This window comes from Dreissena polymorpha, chromosome 16, assembly GCF_020536995.1.
Source record: "Dreissena polymorpha isolate Duluth1 chromosome 16, UMN_Dpol_1.0, whole genome shotgun sequence".
Classification (NCBI taxonomy): Eukaryota; Metazoa; Mollusca; class Bivalvia; order Myida; family Dreissenidae; genus Dreissena; species Dreissena polymorpha.
This window is the reverse complement of record NC_068370.1, coordinates 21,571,198-21,586,400: the sequence shown is the minus strand read 5'-3', so window position 1 is coordinate 21,586,400 and position 15,203 is coordinate 21,571,198. Positions and strand designations below refer to the sequence as shown.

Sequence of the window (15,203 nt, the reverse complement as noted above, 5' to 3'; positions counted from 1 at the left end):
TTGGTATATTAGGAATTTCTTTGTAAGTCATTTTGTTGATCAGTCGCTTGGTTGTTGGCCTACAATGTTTTAAGTTTGAGGAGTGGAGGTCTTTCATATTTCTCAAGTGACATTTCCCACAATCAAAGCATCACTTTGGTACATAGCTGGCAAAGCAGTCTGTGGTTTTAAGTCATGTGTGTGTGTCATGGCCCTTGTTGATAAATGTTTCACTATTAAGTTGATAAATGTTTCACTTATAACATTTATTGTACCTCATACAACAGGATTCTTATTTGTTTGTACTTATTATTTAAGGCCTTAAATCTGCTTTGGTTGACATGTTTTAGGGCTCAGTCACTAATAGGCTAGAAGACCTTCATTATTGTTTACTATTTCTTAAACATACTAAAGGGCTCAAACAGAATATAATCTTCATTTGTTCTACAAATAACTTCTGATTTGTGTTTTTGTGTTTAGCGGTATTTTTGTTGTTGTTAAAAGTAATCATTATCTTGTTTTCTTAGCTTTGTCCGATAAAATTGTGTTTTGATGCAAGCTTATTGGGTAAATATAGCATGTACTAATGATTTTCCAGTGATGGAAGAATGTTGAGTGGAGCATTTGAAAAGTTGCCTTCAAAGAAGGAATTACCGGAGTACTATGAAATCATTACCAACCCACTTGACTTCAAGAAAATAAGGGTAACTACCATGAATTGAAGCTCATTAGTATTAATGATCTGACTAAGACTTTGATGTTTAAATAGTTTGACTACTATTACTATGAACATATGCCCTAACAAAACTGAGTGAGAATGCTAGATTCAATTCAAGCATGGAATTAATGCTATGCAAGTTTAAGAATATTGGATCAATGTTATTGAGCTGTTTATGCTTTTTACTCCAAATACTACTGCCTTTGTAATAAAAATATAAAAAAGGGGTGTAAAGTGACCATAAAATATTTTGATAAAAACTGTTTTAAGATTTAATATTAGAATACCTATTTTGGTATATGTAATAACACCCTCAGTATAATTGTCAGGTGTTAAGGTACTTTGTAAGAACAATTGAGATGCACTTTGGCATAATGCGGCTAAATGCATATGCATAAAGTGTCTTCGTAGATTAGCCTGTGAAGTCTGCACAGGCTTATTAGGGATGACACTGTCCGCTTTTATTAAATTTTCCGTTTAAAGGAAGTTTAGCAAAAATCCAGTTTAGGCAGAAAGTTTCCTCCCTGATTAGCTTGTGTAGACTGCACAAGCCAATATTTGTAGACACATAGGCACATGTAGACTGCACAAGCCAATATTTGTAGACACAGAGGCACATGCATCAAGCCTGTGTAGACTGCACAAGCCAATATTTGTAGACACATAGGCACATGTAGACTGCACAAGCCAATATTTGTAGACACAGAGGCACATGTAGACTGCACAAGCCAATATTTGTAGACACAGAGGCACATGTAGACTGCACAAGCCAATATTTGTAGACACAGAGGCACATGTAGACTGCACAAGCCAATATTTGTAGACACAGAGGCACATGTAGACTGCACAAGCCAATATTTGTAGACACATAGGCACATGTAGACTGCACAAGCCAATATTTGTAGACACATAGGCACATGTAGACTGCACAAGCCAATATTTGTAGACACATAGGCACATGCATCAAGCCTGTGTAGACTGCACAAGCCAATATTTGTAGACACATAGGCACATGTAGACTGCACAAGCCAATATTTGTAGACACAGAGGCACATGTAGACTGCACAAGCCAATATTTGTAGACACATAGGCACATGTAGACTGCACAAACCAATATTTGTAGACACAGAGGCACATGTAGACTGCACAAGCCAATATTTGTAGACACATAGGCACATGTAGACTGCACAAGCCAATATTTGTAGACACATAGGCACATGCATCAAGCCTGTGTAGACTGCACAAGCCAATATTTGTAGACACAGAGGCACATGTAGACTGCACAAGCCAATATTTGTAGACACATAGGCACATGTAGACTGCACAAGCCAATATTTGTAGACACATAGGCACATGTAGACTGCAAAAACCAATATTTGTAGACACATAGGCACATGCATCAAGCACCATTAACAAGAGCAAGGCTCAATGATATATGTGTAACCCCTGGTTGTGGTGTGCCAGTACTGTTGACCGGTGTTTGGTTGCTATGGTTACAGAAGCGTATCAAGGACCACAAGTACCGATGCCTGGAGGACCTGGAAGATGACATCTTCACTCTCTGTCAGAACGCACAGCTCTACAACGTGGACGGATCTCAGGTGGGCGACTAGTGATCATACATGTAACTGTTGTCTCAACTCATGTAGAGCTCTGAGCTGAGATTTCACAACACCTCATCTCAGGCTTTGTTAAGCAGCTCATGTAGAAAGTTTTTCCTCTGATTTCTCCTTTTGTGAAATGTATTTGTTTTGAGCTCACCTGAGCACAATGTGCTCATGGTGAGCTTTTGTGATGCGTCTGTTAAAATTTGCCTTGTTAACACTAGAGGCCACTTTTATTGTCCGATCTTCATGCTATTTAGTCAGAAGTTTTGTGCCAATAATATCTTGGACAAGTTCGAAAATGTTTCAGGTTGGTTGAAATACATGGCCGCCATAGCGTGTGCAATTAATCATTATATGGCAAATATAGTAAAACCTTGTTAGCACTCTAAAAGTTACATTTATAGTTCGCTCTTCATGAAACTTGGTCAGAACATTTGTTGTAATGATATCTTGGGCTGAACGAAACAGGTCATTTCCTTTGTGGTGAGTGACTTTTGGGCTTTCAGGCTCTCTTGTTTCTTATATTGCTATAGTAAAACCTTGTTAACACTCTAGAGGCCAGATTTATTTCCGAGCATCATGAAACTTGGTCAGAAGATTTGTCCCGATGATATCTATGACGAGTTCTAAAATGGTTCCAATTGCTTAAAAAACATGGCTGCCAGAGGGCAGGCATTTGGCTATAGTTAAACCTTGTTAACACTCTAGAGGCCATTTTATTGTCCGATCTTCATTAAAAACATAGTCAGAAGATGGTTTGCAATTATATCTTGGATGAGTTTGAAAATTGTTCTGTTTGGTTAAAAAACATGGCCGCCAGAAGGCCAGGCGTTTTTATGCTCCCCCAAAAATGTTTGGGGGGGAGCATATAGTCGCTTCGTCCGTCCGTCCATGTACAATTCTTGTCCGGGCTATTTCTCAGCAACTAATGACCGGATTTCAATGAAACTTTATGGGAAGCTTCACTTCCAACAGGAGATGTGCATAGTATCAGTCGGATATGGTTGGATGATTTTTCACAGAGTTATGGCCCTTTGAAATTTTCTATAAACTGTTCATATAGTGCAATTCTTGTCCCCCCAACTACTAGACGTTTCCTTTTATCTGAATAGATAGTGCAATATTGTGACAAAAAAAATAATTGGGGAGCATCACCCGTCTCCGACGGTTTCTTGTTCTTTTATGGATATAGTAAAAACTTGATAACACTCTAAAAGTCTTGGATGAGTAAGAAAATGGTTCCGGTCTGTTGAAAAACATGGCCGGAACTTTATCCTTATATGGCTATAGTAAAACCTTGTTAGCACTCTAAAAGATACATTTTTAGTTCACTCATCATGAAACTTGATGAGAACATTTGTTATTGCAATGCACAGACTTGTGTGGACACTGGTTGATACTTATTTTGTAAGTTGTATACCAATGTCGCTATCTGTGCCTGCAGATCTATGTAGACTGGATGGTTTATATATTGTTCACCAATATTACTATCTGTGCCTGCATATCTGTATGGACTCATTGATTTATATTCAAGTTACATGTTGTGTACACATGATGCTATGGTTGCCTGCAGATCTATGAAGACTGGATGGTTTATATTATGCTATGTGTTGTATACCAATGTTGCTATCTCTGTCTACAGATCTATGAGGACTCGATAGTGCTGTATGTGTTGTATACCAGTGTTGCTATTTCTGTCTACAGATCTATGAGGACTCGATAGTGCTGCTTGTGTTGTATACCAGTGTTGCTATCTCAGTCTACAGATCTATGAGGACTCTTTAGTGTTGCATGTGTTGTATACCAATGTTGCTATCTCTGTCTACAGATCTATGAGGACTCTTTAGTGTTGCATGTGTTGTATACCAATGTTGCTATCTCTGTCTACAGATCTATGAAGACTCTATAGTCCGGCATTTGTTGTATACCAATGTTGCTATCTCTGTCTTCAGATCTATGAGGACTCTATAGTGCTGCATATGTTGTATACCAATGTTGCTATCTCTGTCTACAGATCTATGAGGACTCTATAGTGCTGTATGTGTTGTATACAAGTGTTGCTATCTCAGTCTACAGATCTATGAGGACTCTATAGTGCTGCATATGTTGTATACCAATGTTGCTATCTCTGTCTTCAGATCTATGAGGACTCTTAAGTGTTGCATGTGTTGTATACCAATGTTGCTATCTCTGTCTACAGATCTATTTGGACTCTATAGTGTTGCATGTGCTGTATACCAGAGTTGCTATCTCTGTCTACAGATCTATGAGGACTCTATAGTGCTGTATGTGTTGTATACCAGTGTTGCTATCTCTTTCTTCAGATCTATGAGGACTCTATAATGCTGTATGTGTTGTATAACAATGTTGCTATCTCTGTCTACAGATCTATGAGGACTCGATAGTGCTGTATGTGTTGTATACCAATGTTGCTATCTCTGTCTACAGATCTATGAGGACTCTATAGTTCTGCATGTGTTATATACAAGTGTTGCTATCTCTGTCTACAGATCTATGAGGACTCTATAGTGCTGCATATGTTGTATACCAATGTTGCTATCTCTGTCTACAGATCTATGAGGACTCTATAGTTTGGCATGTGTTGTATACCAATGTTGCTATCTCTGTCTTCAGATCTATGAGGACTCTATAGTGCTGCATATGTTGTATACCAATGTTGCTATCTCTGTCTACAGATCTATGAGGACTCTATAGTTCGGCATGTGTTGTATACCAATGTTGCTATCTCTGTCTTCAGATCTATGAGGACTCTATAGTGCTGCATATGTTGTATACCAATGTTGCTATCTCTGTCTACAGATCTATGAAGACTCTATAGTCCGGCATGTGTTGTATACCAATGTTGCTATCTCTGTCTTCAGATCTATGAGGACTGTATAGTGCTACATATGTTGTATACCAATGTTGCTATCTCTGTCTACAGATCTATGAGGACTCTATAGTGCTGCATGTGTTGTATACAAGTGTTGCTATATCTGTCTACAGATCTATGAGGACTCTTTAGTGCTGCATATGTTGTATACCAATGTTGCTATCTCTGTCTACAGATCTATGAAGACTCTATAGTCCGGCATGTGTTGTATACCAATGTTGCTATCTCTGTCTTCAGATCTATGAGGACTCTATAGTGCTGCATATGTTGTATACCAATGTTGCTATCTCTGTCTACAGATCTATGAGGACTCTATAGTCCGGCATATGTTGTATACCAATGTTGCTATCTCTGTCTTCAGATCTATGAAGACTCTATAGTCCGGCATATGTTGTATACCAATTTTGCTATCTCTGTCTTCAGATCTATGAGGACTCTATAGTCCGGCATGTGTTGTATACCAATGTTGCTATCTCTGTCTTCAGATCTATGAGGACTCTATAGTGCTGTATGTGTTGTATACCAATGTTGCTATCTCTGTCTTCAGATCTATGAGGACTCTATAGTGCTGCAGTCTGTGCTGACAAGTGCAAAGGAGCGGCTGACCAAGGACAGCAGTGACTCCAGTGACGACTCCTCTGATGATGACACTGACGACAGCAGCGACGACAGCAGTGATGGAGACGAAACTGACAGTATGTTCTCCTGTTCTGCTTGTTTAGCTGGCCTGAGCACAATGTGCTCATATTGAACTTTTGTGATTTCCTTTTGTCATTTTACTGCAATTTGCCTGAACATTTTACTTGTGAACACAGGTGCAGCATTTATTGCTCAGTATTTATGAAAAAAAATTGCAGTGACATCTTGGACATGTTCCAAAATGGTTAACTGTGTCAAATAAATCAAAAAGGCTTGTGAACACTATGGAGGCCACATTTTGTGCCCAATCTTCCTGAAACATGGTTTGAACATTTTCCCCCAATGATATATTCGCCTATTTTGAAACTTGGTCATGTGGGGCCTTAAACTAGATCACTAGGTGTAAGTAAACAATAAGCAAGCAATCACCTAAGTGGCGACATTTATTGGTTGGTTCTCTTGAAACTTGGTCAGAACATTTGTCCAAATGAAATATTGGGCGAGTTTAAAAATAGGTCACATTGGATCAAAAACAAGGTCAAAGAAAAGAAAAGCTAGTGAACATTAGGTAGCAACATTTAATGCTAAATATTCATGACAATGTTCTCAATGATATCTAGGACAAGTTCAAAGCTGGGTCATCTGGGGTCAACAAATAGATCACTAGGTCAAATTAAATAAACAGCTAGTGAACACTCTAGAGGCCACTTTGTCCATTCATGATGAAAATTGGTCAAAACATTTGTCACACTGGGGCCAAAAACCAGGTAAGAAGGTTTAAGTAAAGAAGAAGCTTGTGAACACTCAAGACCACATTTAAAACCCAATCTGTATGAAACTTGGTCAGAACATTTGTCCCAATAGTACCTGAGCCAAGTTTGAAACTTGATAACATGATCAAAAACTACGTAATTAGGTCAAACTATAAAAAAACTAGTGAGCACTATAGGCCACCTTAATCGTACTATCTAATGAAACTTGGTCTGATCAACAAAATTTTGGCCAGGTTTGAAGCGGGGTCTGGTGGGGTATGTAACTAGGTCACTAGGTAAATTTAAGAAAAATATGTAAACACATCAAAGGCTACATTTGTTGCCCAATCTTCATAAACTTATTCAGAAAATGTGTCCCAATGATTTTTTTCCGATTTCCAAACTGGATCATGTAGTGTTATAAACTAGGTCACAAGTTAAGATTAAAGAACAAATCTAGTGAACACTCTCCCATGTCACATTTATTGTCCAATTATCTTGAAAATTGGTTAAAACATTTGTCCCAAAAAAATGTGGGGTCAAAAACTAGTTCACATGATAAAATTCAAGAAAAAGCTTGTGTTCATTAAGACACATTTAGTTGCACAATCTTCATGAAACTTTCTCTGAACATTTGTTTTAATGGTTTCTCTGATTTATTAGATATGATTTCTGTCTGTTTACATTGCCGCTCTGAGGCGGGTCAGTTTTCTTATTTGGCTGTAGTAAAACAACTTGAGCACCAGAAGTAACATTTTTGACCCACTTGTTGTGAAACTTACTCAGAACACACACAAATTATGTTGTTATGATATCTGGGTTGAGTTAAAAAAATGTGTGATTTGTTAAAAAACATGGCTTCAATTTTTTGAGGCAGTTTTCATTATTTATCTATTTTTATATCTATATAACACTACCTGCTTAGACCAGTTTGGTTCCTTAGGGTCTCAGGTCAGCGCTTTAGCCCCTTTGCCCATCATCTTAGATTATTTAAAATTAATTACAGACTTGTGATGTTTTATTAGTTTGAACCTGTGGATTTTTCAGTAGTTTAGCTGATCTTTCCCTTATAGGATGAGAATGTTTCTGTTTGTTATAAGCTTGTTATATAGATTATCTTAGTGTAATAATGAGGCATCTTAATAATAAAATACATTCTACCCTATAGGTATTCCATATTTCTCAGTGTTAAATCCATTGACAACGATATCGTAGTTAAGTCCTTGAAATATACTGGTAATCACAAATCAACAATTACATGAGCCTGTTTCTTGACCCGATGTTTTATGGGAACATTCTTGTTGGGTGGCCTGATGTCTTGGCACATGGCTTTCAGCTCACCAAGTTGTATTGTTTTCATGGAATTTTCACCAAACTTTCTGGAAATATTTGTTGTTAACATACAATGGAAGCCAAGTGATACAATGCCTGATCCCCACCTAGTACATCAGATTTATTGCACTTAATTTATACAATTATTGCTAAATATGCTGCTTCTGCTCTCGTACTCGGACAGTTTTCATCAAATCTTCATCAAACTTCCTGGAAATGTTTGTAGACACAAAAATGCAATTAAACGGGAAATGTGTGCTTGGAACGTCAGAGTCGTTGCCATTTAGTGATAAAGAAAAGGAAAATTGGCGGCTTCTGCTCTTTATCTCTTATTTTAGTAAATATTGACCACACTTTATGGAAATATTTATTGACATAAAATGGAGGCCTTATTTGATAACCAGCCTTGCGCAATGCAATTCAAAGTCATTCCCCTTTGTTTAAACAAACATGATTATTGAGCCATTTCTGCTTTTTTATTCATCCAGATTTCATGGAGTCTTTACCAATCTTTCTGCCAATGTTTGTTGCCATAAAATTCAGGCATTTATTCATTCACTTTTCTTGTAATCTTCACCAAATGTTCTGGATATGTTTATTCCCCTAACATGACATTTCAGTTGTATTACTCACCAAAAAAATATTATTTGTCCTAATATGCCTTTCAGGTGAATTAAGTGATCTATCTGCTTGTTTCAGCTCAATCAACCTCAACTACGAAGTCAAAGACCAAAGACAAGGATCGTGACAAATCAAAGTCCAAGGTGAGATTCAATAAATGCACCATGCACTTGCTATAATAACAGCAGTGGTATTATTGTATATGTTATCAGACATGAATACTTTGTCTGGGATTGTAAAATAGCAGTTTGTAAACTTTAATATTGACTCAAATTATTGACAGACTCCTCATAAGTTTTATTTGTAATAAATCTCTACTCTACTTATATGGATCTTTTTAAAATAAATATTCGAGTCAAAAACAATTTTCATTTGGCAAAAAATTGCTGATACAGTATGTTTTTAGCTCACCTGAGCACAACGTGCTCATGGTGAGCTTTTGTGATCGCCTTTTGTCCGTCAGGCGTTGTGCGTCGTCAACATTTTGCCTTGTGAACACTCTAGAGGCCACATTTATTATCTGATCTTCATGACATTTGGTCAGAACATTTGTCCCATTAATACCTCGACTGAGTCCGAAACTGGGTCATGCTGGGTCAAAAACTAGGTCACTAGGTCAAAAAAAAGAAAAACCTTGTGAACACTGTAGAAGTCACATTTGATTCCCAATCTTCATGTAACTTTGTCAAAATGTTAGTCTAAATGATATGTTGGTTGAGTTCAAAAATGGTTCCGGTCCGTTGAAAAACATGGCCGCCAGGGGGCGGGGCAGTATTCCTTATATGGCTATAGAGAAACCTTGTTAACACTCTAGAAGTCTCAGTTTTTGCCCAATCATCATGAAACTTGGTCAAAACATTGGTTTCATTGATATCTCGGACGAGTTCGAAAATGGTCCAGATCGGTGAAAAAACATGGCCGCCAGGGTGCGGGGCAGTTTTCCTTAAATGGCTATAGTAAAACTATAGAGGCCACATTTATTGTCCAATCTTCATGAAATTTGGTCAGAAGATTGGTCTCAATGATATCTTAGACGAGTTCAAAAATGGTTATGTTTGCTTGAAAAACATGGCTGCCAAGGGGTGGGGCATTTTTCCTTATATGGCTATATATAGCTATAGTAAAACCTTGTGAACACTCTAGAGGCCACATTTATTGTCCAATCTTCATGAAATTTGGTCAGAAGATTGGTCTTAATGATATCTTCGATGAGTTCGAAAATAGTTAGTTTGCTTGAAAAACATGGCTGCCAAGAGGCGGGGCATTTTTCCTTGTATGGCAATATATGGCTATAGTAAAATCTTGTTAACACTCTAGAGGCCACATTTATTGTCCGATCTTCATGAAACTTGGTCAGAAGATTCATCCCAATAATATCGTGGACGAGTTCAAAAATGATGCTGGTTGGTTGAAAAACATGGCCGTCAGGGGGCGGGGCATTTTTTTAAATATGGCTTTACTAAAACCTTGTTAACACTCTAGAGGCCACATTTATTGTCCGATCATCATGAAACTTGGTCAGATGGTTTGTCCCAATGATATCTTGGATGAGTTTGAAAATGGTTCCGGTTGGTGGAAAAACATGGCCGCCAAGGGGGCGTTGCATTTTTCCTTATTTAGCTATAGTTAAACCTTGTTCACACTCTAGAAGCTATGTTTATTGTACGATCATCATGAAACTTTGTCAGAAGATTTGTCCCAATTATAATTTGGACAGGTTAGAAATTGGTTCCAGTTGCTTGAAAAACATGGCCACCAGTGGGCGGGGCATTTTTCCTTATATGGGCTTTGTGAATCTTCATGAAACTTTGTCAGTATATTTGTTTAAATCATATCTTGGATGTGTATGAAAATGGTTCTGGTCTGTTGAAAAACGTGGCTGCCAGGGTGTTCACTAGTCATGAAAGTTGGTAAGAACATTTTGTTCTAATGACATCTTGAGCTGCACAGAACAGGTCAGTTCCTTTGAATATCAGGTGAGTGACTTTGGGCCTTTCAGGCCCTCTTGTACTAAACTTACCTCAGCTGAGTTAAAGATAAAAGAATAACGTAAACTCAAAAAAACTACACCATATTTTATGATTTTAGCTGTTCACAAATTGAGCCAAATTTTAATATCATAAATACGTTACCTGTTATCTCTAGCTTACCCCTTTCCAAGGGAGTTATTTCATCCGGAAAATATTCAAGCGCTGGGAATCGTCCACCTCTATAAGAATCCAAATCAGGTTAAACATAGTACAATGCAACCTAACAGGAAATCAAGAACCACAACTCATCTTTCCTTTCCGGATAAAACCATGTGCACGCCTATTTTAGGCTCAGGACTTATGTGTTCTTTTCACTGTGTTTTTGGCGGAGTTTAAAAGGATAAAGTTTATTTATCTTTTATTTGTATCATTCGGTTTATATTTCTATACTTTTTGTTGCAGTAATTGTCATATTTCTGCTTTTGCTGGGTTTCTTTGTTTGCATCGTCACTCATGTACATGACGTCATGAGCACGTGAACCACGAGGAATTCGTGCCTATTCCCCAATAAGTAATTGAGGTCAATTGGACAGCGTTCTTTGTGTTTACATTTTGTGGTTTAACTTTTTATTTGAATTTATAATCATTAATTTGTCTTTTGTAGGTTCTTTCTGTTTCTTTTATTTCAGAATGAACTTACAGGATAGAGGTTCTTGTGGTCATATCAAAGCAAGGTGGGATTCCCACGATACTTGCTTGGCATGTACCTGTTGCACATTTAATAACAAATGTGCGGTTTGCGATTTGTGGGCTTACGACGTATGGACAAAAGCAGGTCGCCGGAGGACGTCGATCAGCCGCAAACGCAACGAACCTCCATCCGACGTTGATTACCCGGTGACTCCACTGGTCAAGGATGACCAGCGGTTTTGTCAGTCACTGGGTACTGGGCAAGATGGTGTTGTTGTCAGTCGATCGTCATCAGATCTTATGACTCACACCATGCATACCGGCGACATTGATCATGGAACGACTGGATCAATGTCAGACCACATGGCAGCCGCCATTCTACGGTCTTTGTCCGGTGACGTAACCGGTCATAATATGACCGGCCGGTCACCCGTCCGGTCCGGTCACCGGTCATGTCACCGGTCCGGTCCGGTCATGTCACCGGTCCGGTCACCGGTCCGGTCCGGTCATTGATCAACGGTCCGGTCCGGTCACCGGTCCGGTCCGGTCAACAGTCATCAGTTGGGCCTGCCACCGATAACACCAATCGCCGGTAAAGAAGAACTCGGTTTTCATCATCGGCGTATTCTTCTACATCCGATTCGTCGTCGAATACATCGTCTTCATCAAGGAGTGGACATCGGACACGCTCTTCTTCGTCGAGCAGTTATCGTCGCGGCGCTCATAAGCGATCACGTCTTCACTCACGGAGATGGTATTCCAAAAAATCTCGATCTCATCGCAGCCGATCCACATCTCGACAGCGCAGCCGATCCAGATCTCGACATTGCAGGAAACGAGGACGTCGGCAACGTTCACGTAGACAGCATCGGACTTACCATACGTATAGTCGTTCACCATCGTGTTCCATTATGGAATCGCATGTTTCCATGCCAAATGTGTCGGTTCCAACGTTGACTGCCACACGTATTGCATCTTCAGGAGCTCATCTCACTACTACGGCGTCAGTGTCAACACCACGGGTATCATCTACAGTATCTAGTCGTGTACCCCCTACAGCTACCCTGTCGAATCCTGATACACTATGGATACAGAATTCGGCGGGACATTTTGTACCGGTCAATGCTGATAATTTACCTTCTTCCGGTTTACATTATCAGTTTACTGACGTCGGGGATGATCATTCGCTGTTACCAGACAATTACAATCCGGTACAAGATATTCTCACTTCTGTTCCTGCTGATTCTATACAAACCGCTGGTGTTGTAGAGAGTGAGGCTGATTCAGATGCAGAATCTAATGTTGAGACGGATCAATATTTAGCTCCGATTGGTCAGATCTATGAACTGATGTTTCGTACTCTTGGTGAAGATTACTGTCCAAGACCTGCTGAACTGTCTTCAAATGCGACGATTTCTGTGACAGAACAACTTTTTCGTACATTTGATCCCAACAGGGTTATTAAGTCGACGGCTCGTCCTGACCCACGACTTCCCATTGGTTCTACTGTTCTATCTGTTCTTCAATCATTGGAATCAGCTAATAAGACTATTCCAAAACGAGGAGAAACATGGAAAATTCCTAAGGAACTAGCTGATCCAAAACACCAGGAAGGTAGTAAAAGTTACAAACCTCCTGTACCACATGCAACATCTGGGTTGGATTTTTCAAAACTTCCGGTTCCAGATCCGGACATAAGCAAGCTATCTCTTGTAATGCCAAGTGGTTCCAATTCAGTTTCTGTTCCGTTTTCAATGTTGGAAACTTGGGAAATGAGGGAACGTAGATCATTAGGTTTGACTAACCAAATTGACTTCATGCTAGCGACAATTTTACAAATGGTGTGTGATTGGTCGGAATCTGTTCCGGAGGAACTCCGTGATTTGTTAATTCATCTCTCACGGACCACACTGGCCTTATCTCACACTTCTGCTTCTTCAATGTCCGAGATGCTAAGGATTCGTAGAGATCTTATCCTTACTTCTTTACCTAAAGATTTTCTGTTGGAACCTGGTATGAACTCGCTCAGAACAGCTCCTCTCACATCAGGGTTTCTTTTTGGTGGAAGGATACAAGAAGCAATCACAGCTGACAAGGATGACCAACTTCATGCTTCTTTAGCTAGAAACAACTCTGGACAACGCCAAGGGGTCTTTAAGCATCCTGCTTCTAGGCCACCAGCAGTTCCAGCATTCAAGACGGCTAAGAGAAATAACCTTTTCTCTAAAAAGCCTTCTTTTAATCCACGGTCAGGTCCTAATAGGCAGTCTTCCTATAACAGACCTTCTTTGTCACACAAGTCTTCTAATAAAGATTCTGGGAAAAAGGGCAAACCCAAGCCGGGACAGAGGAATTTCAAACCTTCTACCGGCAGGGGCGCACCTCCTGCTTATCAGCCCTAGGTCCTTTCCCTTTCTACCTCCACAACCTCCGATGCCGGAAATACCAGTCGGGGCCAGACTTTTCCACTTCTCAAATCGATGGCTTCAAATTACTTCAGACGCATGGGTTCATTCTCTTGTGACAAAAGGCCTGACTTTTCAATTTGAAAAAAGGCCTCCACTTTCTCGCGTCCCTATAGAGCTGGTATCTCGGCATCCACATATTCCAGAGTCCATTCTCGGGCTCTTGGAAAAACAGGCGGTAGAAAGGGTTCAAGATCCTTATTCTCCAGGATTTTACAGTCGTCTTTTTCTTGTTCAAAAGAAAAATGGTTCCTGGAGACCAGTAATAGATTTAAAAGTGTTCAACATGTATCTCCTCAAACCAACTTTCAAAATGGAGACTCCTTCTTTCATACGGGAATCCATCAAACCCCTGCACTGGGGGGTGTCTTTGGATCTGGAAGATGCTTACTTCCATGTTCCTATACATCCCAACTACCGAAAGTACTTGCGATTCGCCTTTCAAGGCCAAGTCTACCAGTTCCGGTCTATGCCTTTCGGGTTGGCGACAGCCCCACGAGTTTTTACCAAACTAATGTCGGCAGTCGGATCACACCTCAGAGTTCACGGGATTATTCTTCTTCAGTATTTCGACGACTGGCTCTTACACCAGCTCGATCGTCAATTGCTTCTGTACAACCTAGAATTCTCTTGGAAGGAGCTCCTCTCGTTAGGGCTCCTTCTCAATGCAGACAAATCAGACCTCATTCCTTCACAGGACTTTACGTTTGTGGGAATGAATTTCTTGACCCACATCAATCGGGTCAGAGTGTCTATTCAAGGTATATCAGACCTTCTGATGAAGGTCAACTGGGTTTTGTCCCAATCTCATATAACAGCTCAAGAATTCCTCTCTCTCAACGGTATCCTGAGCTCAGTAGCAGACTTTGTGCAGTTGGGACGTCTCTTCCTACGTCCTCTTCAGCACTATCTCTCAGCTTGTTGGAAATGGTCTCCAGGCAATCTATTAACACAGATTCCAATCCTTCCCTCCTTAAGGTCTCATCTTCAGTGGTGGCTAGACGAGGAGACTCTGTTGGCAGGAGTACCCCTTCTTCCCCCGCAACCGTCATTATATCTAATAACGGATGCGAGCAAGGAAGGGTGGGGTGCTCACCTGGAACCTCTCAGTCTGATAATTTCAGGGTTGTGGTCTCATCAGGAATCTCACCTTCATATCAACAATCTAGAAATGCGAGCAGTATTTCTAGCTGTATCTCATTTCCAATCACATCTTCGAGACTCTTGTGTGATGTTGTCAACAGACAACACATCTGTGGTGGCTTACATCCAGGCACAGGGGGGAACACATTCTCAATCCCTGTATCTGGAAACCAGAAAATTACTTGTTCTTTGCAAAACACTCAACATTCATCTGCTGGCAAAATATATACCAGGTCGCCTCAACGCCCTGGCGGATGGTTTGTCTCGCAAACACCAGTTACTTCCATCGGAGTGGACACTTCATCAAGAAGTGACCAACCAGATCTTTTTCAAGTTCGGTTATCCCCTGGTCGATCTATTTGCAACCAGACACAATCACAGACTTCCTCTGTAT

General features: G+C 39.9%; 1 protein-coding gene across 2 annotated transcripts in view; it reads left to right on the top strand.

Annotated features, from left to right (window-relative positions):
- The window catches only part of LOC127862277 (probable global transcription activator SNF2L2), a 76,912-nt gene that overhangs the window by 55,303 nt on the left and 6,406 nt on the right, over positions 1 to 15,203 (top strand). For both annotated transcript variants that reach the window (XM_052401338.1, XM_052401337.1), the window contains exons 28-31: positions 578 to 683; positions 2,197 to 2,298; positions 5,745 to 5,892; positions 8,620 to 8,684. In XM_052401338.1, coding sequence (XP_052257298.1) covers positions 578 to 683; positions 2,197 to 2,298; positions 5,745 to 5,892; positions 8,620 to 8,684 — 421 coding nt within the window. The remainder of the gene's footprint in view (positions 1 to 577; positions 684 to 2,196; positions 2,299 to 5,744; positions 5,893 to 8,619; positions 8,685 to 15,203) is intronic.